This window comes from Sciurus carolinensis, chromosome 15 (assembly GCF_902686445.1).
Source record: "Sciurus carolinensis chromosome 15, mSciCar1.2, whole genome shotgun sequence".
In the NCBI taxonomy this organism is placed as follows: Eukaryota; Metazoa; Chordata; class Mammalia; order Rodentia; family Sciuridae; genus Sciurus; species Sciurus carolinensis.
Genome location: NC_062227.1, coordinates 44,166,155 through 44,178,419, shown reverse-complemented (window position 1 = coordinate 44,178,419; position 12,265 = coordinate 44,166,155). Strand labels below are relative to the sequence as shown.

The window sequence follows — 12,265 nt, the reverse complement described above, 5'->3', positions numbered from 1 at the left end:
CCATCCATCCCCTCTATTCCAAATATCTATGGTAGGGAGACTGAATAAGCTAAAATAAAAATATAATGAAGAAAATAAAAACTATAATTCCTAAATGCACAATTTAAATGGCTAATCTTTTGGCATATTATTTTTTTTCTGAGCTTTTTTAAAAAATACAAAGTCACTCAAATATTTATAGGAGATAAGCTATTTTGCCTTAATTAATCAATATTCCATCACTGTATCTTGCTCCATACTGCAAACGCTGATCTCTCTTTCTTCTTTGAGCAGACTGACTCCATGTTGCTCCAGGAAAGAGTCATTGAAACCGGAATAAAACACGCAAGATATAGTGTTTTTAAAAACATTTTTAATGAAGAAATAATTCCATTCCAAAATATAGACACACAATTAAATAGTTTAATCACTTCAAAATATAACATGTCCCCAGGAGGTTCCAATACACACGCACACCCACACGCACACACACAAAACAATACTTAACAGCAATACAAAAAACCCATACAATAGTAGTTTTGTTACAATACCAATGAATATTGTGAAATCTTTAGTGTCTCTGAATTGGTTATTTCAAATGGCGTCAAATTACAGTAGTCATAATTAAAAATGTCTTACAGTTAATTAGCCGCAAGATGTAATGCTTCAGATTTTTTTTTCTCTCTTTTTGGTTCAAAAGTAAAAATGCCCTTTCTTCTGAGGACACAGTGGAGTTCTTGCTTGTGGCTCCTTGCATGGAATCGAACCAAGGTGAATGCAGCAACCAAAGGTTGCTGTATGTACAAGATCTATCTACAGTTAACAGCCAAGAACTAATAGAGGTGGATAAAGATGATCAAAATAAAAGCAGACATCAGTGCTAAATTATGACGCAACAGTTTGGCTCATGCATATAAGAAAATACATAGTATATCACAACAAAGGCCACACTCTTAATGCAATTCAGTTCACATTACTACTTACAAATGAGCCTTCCCTGCCTTATAATAGATCGTCCGAGAATCCATTTTCACAATCTCCAGCACAACTCCCTCTGACCAACCGAACTTACCCCGACTTCCGTCCTGACCAACCACAACTGATTCCTGAATCCTGTCCTGTAGATTTCACCCTTCTACCCTCTCCGTTAACATGGTGCTGTGGGGGAGGGTTGGCTGTGTTAGACCAGTGCTCATTAATAGGCCATAGCTCTGATGGAGATGGATGTGCAATTTATTGTGGAACAAGAAAGAAACAACCCCTGCATGATATAGTTGTATCTAATGGACAGGACAGATGAAACGTGCTGGGTTTGTGCTTAGAACAGATCCCAAAAGTAAATTTGGAGAGCCACGGAAAGAAATCCACCCAAAACCACGAAAACCCAAAACAACACACGCCATTTTGTCTCGGTTACAGGACAGGGGTGCTTGAGTCTGGTCTCAGTGCTGACGTGGAGCTAAGAGAAAGAAAAGGTGGCTGGTTAGTCAGAAATTGGTCATGGGTGGCAGTTTCCAGAGTCCTTGCAATGGCTTTGAACGATGGTATCAACACCGGGTTATGGAGTTGGTTGGCAATGAGAGCTATGACAAGGGGGAAGGATTTTAGCAGAACCGTTCAAACCTCAGACAAACGTTTTGATGTAGAAACACAAAGAGACGACATATGTCAGCTCAGTCCAGTCAATGGCTGAAGTGCCACTTGCAGGGTCTGAGTTCTGAGTTCAAGAACCACCTGGCTCTGATTTTGAACTGACAGCAATGTAGGTAGCTGGGATGTAGTGGTTTTCAGTACTGAATATGAGGCACCAATGGCCACCTGCTCCATCTAGAGAGGTATGGTTTCACAGAGGATGGGCAGGGGAAGAGAGATGAACATCAACACACCAACAAAACCCGCAATAAAATCCATCTGTGCAAAGAAATCTGAGAACTGTGCAGTCGTGCCACTTTGGTGTTAGCCTGTGCTCAGGGACACTTGTTAGGCGGGTTCTCTGGAGGGAAGTATGATTAAGTACATCCAGGGACAGGGTGGGGTCCTCACTGATGCCAATCAATCACTTTACTATCCCCAAGGCAAGTGATTTTGTTGTGAAGGGCAGCCAAGGAGATGGTTTCTGAACAAATGCAGAGCCATGAACATCTGATGGCCCTCTGCTGGTGGAACTTGGAGATATTGGAACTCGTGTTCTCAGCTGGCACCCCTAACTACAGACTAGGTATGTGGGGTGGGAGAAAGGTTTTGCAAACTTGTAAGCAAAATGGAATCGCTGAAGCTTTGAGGTTGACTCAGAGCCTTTCTTATTTACTCTGAAGATCTTTCCATAGACTTTATTGTACAACTGTATTCTAAAGCAGTAGTTTTCAACCTTCAGCACGCATCAGAATTGCCTGGAGGGCTGATTAAAACACAGATTGCTAGGCCCCATCCCCATAGTTTCTGATTGGGTAGGCCTGGGCTGGGGCCTAAGAATTTGCATTGTTGAGACATTCCCAGGTGATGCTGATGCTGCTGATCTGGGGAACGTAGTTTGAGAACCACTGTTCTACAATGATGCTCTCTCAAAGGAAAAACAGGAATTCCAGAGAAGCTGCTCATTTAAGTGTGATATATCCAATATGCTGCAGGCATTTTATCCCCCATCAAATCTTGAAACAAACAGAAGACCGCTTTTCCATTTTCCCCAGAATCCCTAAGGTGGGGGGGTCTTTAGATCTCTCTGAAGAGGGCCCTCCTAAGGACCATTAATAGTTTTTTTTTATCCTCTTGTCTTTGCAGTTCTTTTGCACGCGAATCAGCTTTTCACTGAGTGCAGAACTCCCAACTCAACATAGAAGAGCCTGTCTCCTTTCACGTGACCACAGAACGCTGCATGCAGAACACCAGGTGGCCAGCTAAGGCAATCGACATTCAGAAATAAAAGGAGAGCGAACGTTTCGCAAGCGCACTTTAAGCCTGTACATTTAAAGCTGAAGGCCTCCGTGACCTGATAGGGGAGCTTGTGAATGAGCGGTGCTGTTAAAGACATGCTTCCTAAAGCTAAAACGAGAGTAACAAGACCATGGAAGAGCATAGATAACTTTAGTCCGTTTGGGGATCTTATGGCACCTGTGGTTTATAAACAGCTTTAGTAACGAGTATTTCAAAACATAGTTCACAGTTTTTAAGAAGATCTGTGCTGATTTTAAAAACTAGATTCTATATAATTTGAATGTTGTCTTTTTTTGAATATGATTATTTGGAAAAAATATTTACACTAAATTCTATGGCTGACTTGTTAGAGTATCTTGAAAGAAAACAACCCAAAGTTGGAAAGAAGCCCCCAAGGATGGATTTTGCCTGATGTTTGGTTCAAATCACTGCTCAAAGAAACTTTTGGGGTCAACTGCAGGCCAAGGATCTGTCTTGGCTTCCATATTCTGAGCTTGTACACTCAGGAACCAAACCCTTCAGGATTTATGAATAATTGCAAGTGGTTGTTTTCCTCCAATTGCTATGGGGAAAAAAATGTCCAGTGTATAATATACTGTTTTGCTAAAATCTCGAAGAATCCAGAAATCAAACTTCTAGCTATAAACAGTATTAATATTGTCACTGTAAACTGAACAGGGTCAATATCATGTGCAAAGGTTTAAAATGCTTGTTAATACTGCCATCGTGTGTAACAGCAGCACGGTTCTCAGCCTGGGTTGGCTTGTTTTTAACCAGGGGTGAGCCATGTTACAGAAGATGTAGCGGATAAATTAGCTTTGAACAGAAGTTTTGTTTTGTTTTGTTTTGTTTTTGTTTTTTCCCTTCTAAAACACACACCTACAAACTACAAATCTTAGAACAAAAAGTTAGCTGCACTAGAGGCATCAGAACACATCTTTAGGGGGTGGGGCTTGTCAGGAGCTGCTGGGTGTGGTGGCTCCTCTTTCCGGCGAGGCGGCTGCCAGGCTGCCGTCTTCCTCTGTCTGGGTGCAGTGCTCTCCATCATCACCAGTTCTCATCTTATTTTCATCATCTGTCTGACTATCGCTTGCCTGAGGATAAGGAATGTGTCATTTTTTTTTTTTTAAAGATGAAAACTGTTTCTAAATTAGGATTATGAAATTTAGGATTCCCCCTTTCCCGGACACACACATACACACACACGCACATGCACACACAGGCATGCACACACATACACATACATGTGAACACACACTTGTGGTACTTCTTCCCTATGAAAATCAGGGACGGGTGTTCTAAGACATTGTGTGCTGCTGCACCTTCTGGAAGAGAGGACAGGAAGTTCTCTTTGTTGAGTCTCTTTCTTAAGACGTACCTGAGGTATCATAGAAGTATTTGGGCTATTCTTTGAACAAGGAGAGGGCATTACTGACTCACCATCAGAATGTCATGTTGATTTTTAGTTTTTAATTCACTTTCCATGGTCCAATCCTCCAATGTCTAAGTTGAAATGTGACTGGGCAAGGAAAGTGGCATACCAAGTGGTCAGAGGATAAAAAAAATTACAAAGTTTGAATGGAGCAAAATGGAGACATGGGGGACACTAAGCTAAGTACTAACCATTCTGTGTATTTTTTTCAAAAGCAGCTAGCTGAAAAGCAATCAACCAGGAACTCCATTCACTTGCTTAGTATGCTGATAAGTGTGTGCTTATTTTCAAATAGGCCTAAAACCCTCCTTGAGCAGAGGAGGGGTCTTCTATGTTTCTGATGTCCCACTTTCTGCTCCTTTACCCATGTAGGGTTCTGCCTTGGTGGATGACTGCCTGAAATCAAGCTTCAGGACTTTTGACTAAGAGTTGCATATTGGGATAATTTTTGGCCTTGCAGTACAGTCAGAAAGTCCAAACAGAAATAATGTAGTAATGTAAATCCTTTTAAAATTCAACTGTATTTCTCCGTTACATTAAGAAAAATTATAGGAGGATGGAACTAGCTACAAGATGAAAAGTCACTAACTTTTGTAGTTTTTTATCAGATTTTAAATGAATTTTGCCTAAGTGGCTGATTTTGGATCAGGCTGGTTCATATTCAGAGTTCTGTAGAATGCCAGATTGGGGGGCGGGGAGGGGCCACCTGATGCAGTTAATGGTAGTGGTCACAAATGTTTAATTTTTCACTGCCAGTTTTTCAACAAAGATTTAAAAAAAATGGTCTAAGAACTTTTAGAATACTGAAAATTTTGGCTTTTAGGAACAAAATGAACCCAATACCAATTTTTATGTGGTTTTATGTCCAGGCCATTTTATCAGGCTTTTAAAAAAATATTTTTCTAAGAAATAGCAATCAAGGTTTAAATAATACACAGAACAAAAATGATTAAATTGCTGAAGCTCAGAGAAAGAAAATGCTATTAAAGGAAAAGGCCTGCTCCTTTGGGACTAGGTTTGTTATAATTGGAGTGAATATTTTCAGAAACTGCTCCTGGGAATTTTTTCACTCTAGTCATAGTGAATGAGGAGGGTGTGTGGAGTTGCATTCTTCAATCCAAGGGAGGAAGAGTCGAGTGTGGTCAGTAGCAGCTTTCCTCTCCCCTCATGAAATGTATATCATAGCCATCAGGCCATGATTTTAACTTGTTTAATCTTAACATGAGGATCAGGACAGGATGTCAGCAATGTTCAGACTAATATGTATTCTTTACTAATTGAGATGCTATTTAAGGGAAGTATATCCCTTTCTAATCTAGCAACCAGAGTTGATAGAGTTTACTATTAATTGTACTATATAGATTTAAAGGAGTCCATGATTGGAAAGGACTATATAATTAAGCAGGCACAAGTCCTTGGACCTGTGCAGTAAATTACCCGGAAAGTACACAGATTCTGAACTATAGTGGGGGACATCGAAATGACCATTAGCTGGGTCCAGGGAAATGATCTAGCCTTATGAGACAATGTAGCCCAAGGTCTCTCAAGTCATTGTAGGTAGCTGAGGCCTCATCTTCTTTGTAAACATAGGGAGAACAAGCTAGTTCTAGTCCCCATGGTCCCAGTGGTTCCCAAGCACTTGCATAACCACTATAGCAGCTTGCAGGTCCTGCACTGGTTATAAAGTAGGAAGCATCACCGCAGGCATGTATGTGCATGTTCTTAATAAACTACGGTGGTCTGCCACTGTGTCAAGCTCTTTAAAACTGCACCTCAGGAATTGCATCTCCTCTATGAGGTAGGCGTATGACATGTTGTGCAGAGGAAACTGAGGTGGAGATTTAATAATTTGTCCAAATTGATGCTGCTGTAATTTGGGGAAAACCATATTTGAAATTGGGTCTAATGGCTTCCAAAGCTTAAGTCATACCATCACCCTCAAGTGATCTTGCCAGTCAAGTGTTCTTTACATTAAAACCATGAGAGATTTTACATGAATTCAGGTAGATCCTTGGGTTGGGATCACACACTGGATAAATGATATTTTAAATTAATTTATATCCTGCTGAATTCCACAGTGGATTTGAATCAGTTATCCCCCAAATATGACTGTAGAATCCCCTCTCCATTTTGATTTCCTTCCTTCTTTCTTCCCTTCCCTCCCTCCCTCCTTCCTTCCTTCCTTCCTTCCTTCCTTCCTTCCTTCCTTCCTTCCTTTTTTCTTTCTTTTCTTTTCTTTTTATTTTTGTACTGGGTATTGAACCCAGAGATGCTTAACCATTGAGCCACATCCCCAGCCCTTTTTATATTTTATTTTGAGACAGGATCTCTCTAAGTTGCTGAGACTGGCCTTGAACTTAAGATCCTCCTGCCTCAGCCTCCAGAGCTGCTGGGATTACAGGTGAGTGCCACTGCACCCAGTTTGGTTCTTTCAGTTTTAAAATATTTGATTTTGATTTTTTTAAGGGACACATGTTTGATCTTTTGGACCCTGAATATAGTGTGATTAAGGAGCTGATCCATCTATAAATGCTGAACAAGCTCTGTCCCTTCCTTCCCAGGTGCTAGAGAGGTGGCAACTCTGATGCCATGATGGACTGGTGATGTGCCTAGCTAAGCATCCTGGCCCCAGAGAACTTATGGGGCATCTCTGATGTTAAGGAACTTTCTGGGTCGACTTCCCTAATTAACACAGGAAAAAGTCAACTCCCAAAGATGTCTGGGAGATTTCCACTGGATTGTAATGAAATGCTCCATAGACTTGAGAGAATTTTTCAATATCAGCAGGGAAGGAGGATATTTTATTACACAGAAAGAAACACTTATGTGAGAGTGATTGTGAATTCAGGTTACAAGCTATCAGAATTCAGTGTAGTGTCCATGTTTCCTCCCAAACAAGAAGGTACTTACTTGAGAGGAGAGTGATAAAAGGATATTGCATTCAACCTTGCAAGCTGACCTGTGGGTGACAAAGGACACAAACAAGAAAGGTGACATGTCAAGTTGGTGACGCAGTCAAGCTGGTGAATTATTTGGCTGGAAGCCATGCACAAAGACAGAGAGAGAGTGCAGTGAAAGAGAGTAGTGTTCCAATCCATCCAGTAACCGTCTGCTCACAGAGCCCTCCAGGAAAACCACTCCAGCGTTCTCCAGGGCTTTCGTCTTGAGGGGCACACATGGGCTTGTTATGTTCTCCCAGCCCCTTCTCTGCCCTTTCCCTTGAAGTCATTGGGCATGGAAAGGCAAGGAGAGAGAGCTTAAGACTTACCAGAGACGGAGGTGGTAAGAACTCCAATGGGATCGTAAGTCATTAATAGAATTTCCCTTCATTTTACTCATCTAAGATTAAATTCCTAATTCATTAAAATAAATAAAAATTTACTATTTGATATGGAATAGTGAAAGGCTGCCTCTCTTTAAAAAAAAAAGAACTTCTAGAATTCCAGTCACCATTGTCACTGAAATCCAGAAACTGGTATGAGCTTAAAGAGGGGGGCCTAATAAGGACCCCCTAACAGCAAAAACTAGAACATTGATTATTTAGTTACATCTTTTTCCCTCTCACAGAGTCACATGAGGCATGTGTAGGGATGCCATCCCTCAGAGTCCCCAGAGATGTCCTGCCAGCTTCTTTCTGGGCTAATTTCTTTTTGTGGACAAACCATAGAAGTTGCAAAGACAGAGCACCCTCCATGGATTTCAGGGGACTACTATTTCTATAGCATAGAAGCATGGCTCCACTTATGTTACTTCTGTTTTTTTTTTTTTTTTTTTCTCTTTTTTTTTGTATGACTAGATCAACATTTTGGTTGCTTCTGAAAATGTGGTTGTGTAACTGAAAAGTCTAATGGGACATTCCAAAGAAGCAAACCTTTTCTACATTGTTGGGGTGAAGTTGGCCGGCTCTAATTTCTCTTTTGCTACATTCTTCTGGGGAAAATATTTCAAGGCTTAATCTATAATAATACAAGAAGTGGGAGTCAATTTATTCCCTCTACTTCTCTTGCCTTCACTAATGGAGTACAACAGGGCCACTGCTGATCTAAGAATATGTAGAAAGGTTATGTGGCCATTGGAAAGAAATGTGACAGGAAAACAGTAACCCACTGGGGTTGGAGACCAGCATGTCTCCACCAGGCAAGCATCCCTGAGTTCCCAGAACTGAACAACACACCTGCAGGTTAAAGAGAAAGGATGCTCACAGAAAGACAAACAAGACAGTAGAACAATCCCTTGGGTCAAATGCACCTCTTTTAGCATGAGTGATTAATTACGTTTATTCCCAATTGCCTGTGTTATATTCTATGAATTCTCAGCTGGGTTAATATACTCTGTATCTGAAGATGTGTCTATTCACACCTCACTGAACTTGGGCCTGCAGTCCCCCCAACGTTACTCAAAGTTTCCTCCCATTTACATTTGGCATAGGTGGGTAGTCAGGGAGGCTGAGGGCAAACACTTCAAGGTAGGAGGTATATTTATGCTTGTTCAATATCCTTGTGCACTGTTCTTTGTATTCTTTTAATTCATGAAAAAAAGAAGCACCTTAATGATCCTGGAGGAGTTTGAATTGTTAAGTCACCATGTTTCTGCTAATGTCACAGGGTTGCTTTTCACTTTCCAGACCAGAATTCATAAGAATGCACAGTGAGTGACAGCTAGCTCTGAGAAGGTTTTTAAATTTTTACTGTCTGGAGTACCTGGAATAAGAAGTGCCATGAGAATATTCTGGGAAGAGAGGGCAGAAGGAAGGAGGAAGCACTAATTTTGGGAGGATTGTGAAAGACCCGCTACTGAGGGCTAAGGGGAGGAGACTGAGGGGGCCGGGCTCCCGGTACCTGGTAGGCTTCGTCCTGCAGCTTCTGTTTCAGGTATTCCTCCATCTTCAACTCGTTCTCCAACTGCCGGACGGAGTCGTTCTCGTAGTTCTCATCCTCAGGCCGCACGTAGGGATCCCCGTCTTCTGTAACTCTGTGAATAAACCACAGATGGCATTTGGGAGCAAATCTTAAAAGACAAGTATGAGTGGAATTTGTGTGTTAGCTATAGTTCTTTTTTTTTTTTTTTTTGTTGGGGATTGAAACCAGGGCCTTGTGCATGCAAGGCAAGCACCCTACCAACTGAGCTACATCCCAGTCCAGTTATAGCTCTGATGGCACATTTATTTCCCTTTAGTCCCTCGAGCCACTTTTATGTCTCTTTTCCCTAAAAGGAAACTTAAAAAAAAAAAAAAAAGGAGTTTTGGAGGAATACACAGTCAAGGTATTTTCATACACATTTTTTCCACTGCAATCTGGTGATCATTAGTCATCAGTGTGTTTATAGGGTTTATAGGAATAGCTGGGCCCCTTACATGTCCTATATTCTACAAAAAAGGGCAAACTTGTTTTTCAAAGAGATATTAAGTTTTCCCATTATAGGGACTTTTCAAATAGAATCCAAGAGCAGTTTCTATAAGGAGAGTGAGCCCTCTAGTGAAATAATTCTTAAGGGCGATTATTCATAATTTAACCCTCTGTGTTACACACACCCACCCAGAGACACACACACAGACACATGTGCCCACACTCATGAGAGTCAATTTAGGGTGCATACTCTTGACCTTAAAAATTTATACTAACTCTGAACCTGAAAATTCATTTAAACTGTCTAATTCTACTATAAAATAGATAGAATGCCTCACTCACTAAGATGAAACATTATCTCCCTCTATTCATTCCAGGATATGTAAAGCACTTCATGGAGCTGAACATAAGTTCACTACCTAAATCACATGACTAGAATATTCTCAGGGGGAAATGCAGTTCATGTTTAGACAGTATAGATATTAAAATATTCTCTAAAATGAAAAGAGTGGTCAAGGAGACATTTCTGGTCTGGAATTTCATGTCATTTTTCATATTTATTTATATTTTTATGACATGTTCATGTTATTTTTAGAGGTTTTGGGTCAGCCTAAATGGTTCTGTGAGGTGCCTGTGAACGTACCCTTCTCAGCTCCCAAATCACTCTTTGGTAGCTGGTCCTGTTCCCCAGCACACCAGGGATAGTAGATTGGAATGGCATTAATGGTCTTGGCTTTTAGAATTGGAACAAAGGAAATTTTAGGTAGCTACCATGTAGCTTAACAATAAAAAATCAAGTAGAGAGCTGGGGATACAGCTCAGTTGGGAGAGTGCTTGCCTTGCTTGTACAAGGCCCTGGGTTCAATCCCTGGCACCACCAAAAAAAAAAAAAAAAAAAAAAAAAAAAATCAAGTACAGATGTATTTACTCGACAAAACAGATGACAATTAACCCCCCGTTTTGACTAACAAACAAACCATTCTAAATTATAGAGGAGAGAACAAGAAAGCAAACTAAAATTGGAAGTGGCTGCAGCCTGCCACTTTGAATCACAACCTAACCGTTCTGCTCTGAGCTCACACTCTGCTCCTTCACAGTCAGCTTTCACCAGGTCTCTAGAGCTCTCCATTCTTGCTGGTCTTTTGCTCACCACTTGGATTGAGAGGCAAAATATCAGAAGAGCTTCTGGCTAGTTTTCCTCTGGGTCTCTAACACAGCTGATGTATTCTTGGAGACTGGTCTGGAGTACCTTTCACTCTTCTCAGTAAGTGTTTCCCTTCAGTTATTTTTTTAGTGTTGAGTTATTTCTCAGCCTTTGGTCAACCTTTGCTCACATTTCTCATAACTCCAGGAGACCGTGCCTCACTTCCAATTCCCTTCCTTCATTTTATTCTTTTCCCTTCTCAAGCTTGGCTCTGCAACTCCATCCTGAGCTTGCTTTGGTTTCTCAGCATAATTTTCTCTGCTGCCTACTTTGAGCTGATCCGGAAAGCCACTGATTCTGGGGACTTCTGTCATGTTTCAGAAAACTAATCAGGTGAAAAACCTTTGCAAAACAAGTCTTCCAAGGGTCAGGTCTGTACATAGTCAATATGTCAAGGAAACTGGATTTCTTCATAATGAGATTTTATGCATTTACTTATTTTAATCCAAATGTGTGTATGTTTATATCCATTGTGAACAGAGAGGCCTCTTCAACATCACAAGGTCCTCTAAGTACAAATACAGTAAATTCTTAAGGCAGGATGATTAATTTTCTGAACTGAGTCTTGGAAGAATAAGTGCAGCTTTTTTAATACTATAGACGATTCCTGACTTATAACATATTTGATTGACAATGTTACCGTGGTGCAAAAGTGATAAGCACTTAGTAGAAGTCATACTTCCAAGTTTGAATTTGGATCTTTTACCAGGGCCGCAACATGCAGTGTGATATTGTCCTGTGATGCTGGGCAGCAGCAGTGAGCTGCAGCTCCCCGGCAGTCATTCAGATGATGAAAGTAAATGACTGATGTTTTTGACAGAGTGCTTTTTGGTTAAGCTAGGATAGTTGGTAGCCTAGTTGTATTAGATGCATTTTCTACTCACAATATTTTTAACTTATGAGGGTTTTATTGGGATGACTTCATGAATGGAGGAGCATCTGTACCCAGTGCCTCCGGCGAGCCAGGTTCTCAACAAGTACTGATTGGCTTAGTTTATTGATAATCCTTCCAACTGTAAGGGGAAACAGTCCCAATGCCAGCTTTAATGTAGCACCCTTCTGTCTCTTCTGGTAGAAAGGGAAATGGCCTCATTCCTTTCCAAAGTGAAGAACTAAACAACCATGTTTTTACTTTCTTACCGTCTCCCTACAGATTGTTCTGCTACTGAGAAAAATATATCCAAGCAGAAGATACTCACATGTCGCTGCGCATGGTGCTTGTGGTAGCTCCTCCGTGAATGTACCCCGGTTTACGGGCATGGATTTGCGCTAGAAAAGCCTTTTCAGAAGTTGGTGATGGAACCAGATCTTCAAACTGAGTCCTTGCAAATTCGGAATCCACGTTACTGTCCGTTTCACTCCCCACCTCTAGTG

General features: G+C 40.9%; 1 protein-coding gene across 13 annotated transcripts in view; it reads right to left on the bottom strand.

Annotated features, from left to right (window-relative positions):
• Window positions 1-335: 335 nt before the first annotated feature.
• Dtna (dystrobrevin alpha) overlaps window positions 336-12,265 on the bottom strand; it is a 344,317-nt gene continuing 332,387 nt past the window's right edge. For 7 of the 13 annotated variants that reach the window (XM_047525924.1, XM_047525926.1, XM_047525931.1 and 4 more), the window contains 4 exons: window positions 12,091-12,259; window positions 9,181-9,313; window positions 7,253-7,301; window positions 1,298-4,004 (listed from right to left, as the gene is read on the bottom strand). In XM_047525924.1, coding sequence (XP_047381880.1) covers window positions 7,284-7,301; window positions 9,181-9,313; window positions 12,091-12,259 — 320 coding nt within the window. In that variant the 3' untranslated portion in view covers window positions 1,298-4,004; window positions 7,253-7,283. Of the gene's footprint in view, window positions 4,005-7,252; window positions 7,302-9,180; window positions 9,314-12,090; window positions 12,260-12,265 lie in introns of all 13 variants that reach the window. The other 6 variants (XM_047525921.1, XM_047525920.1, XM_047525922.1 and 3 more) reach the window with 1 other exon arrangement.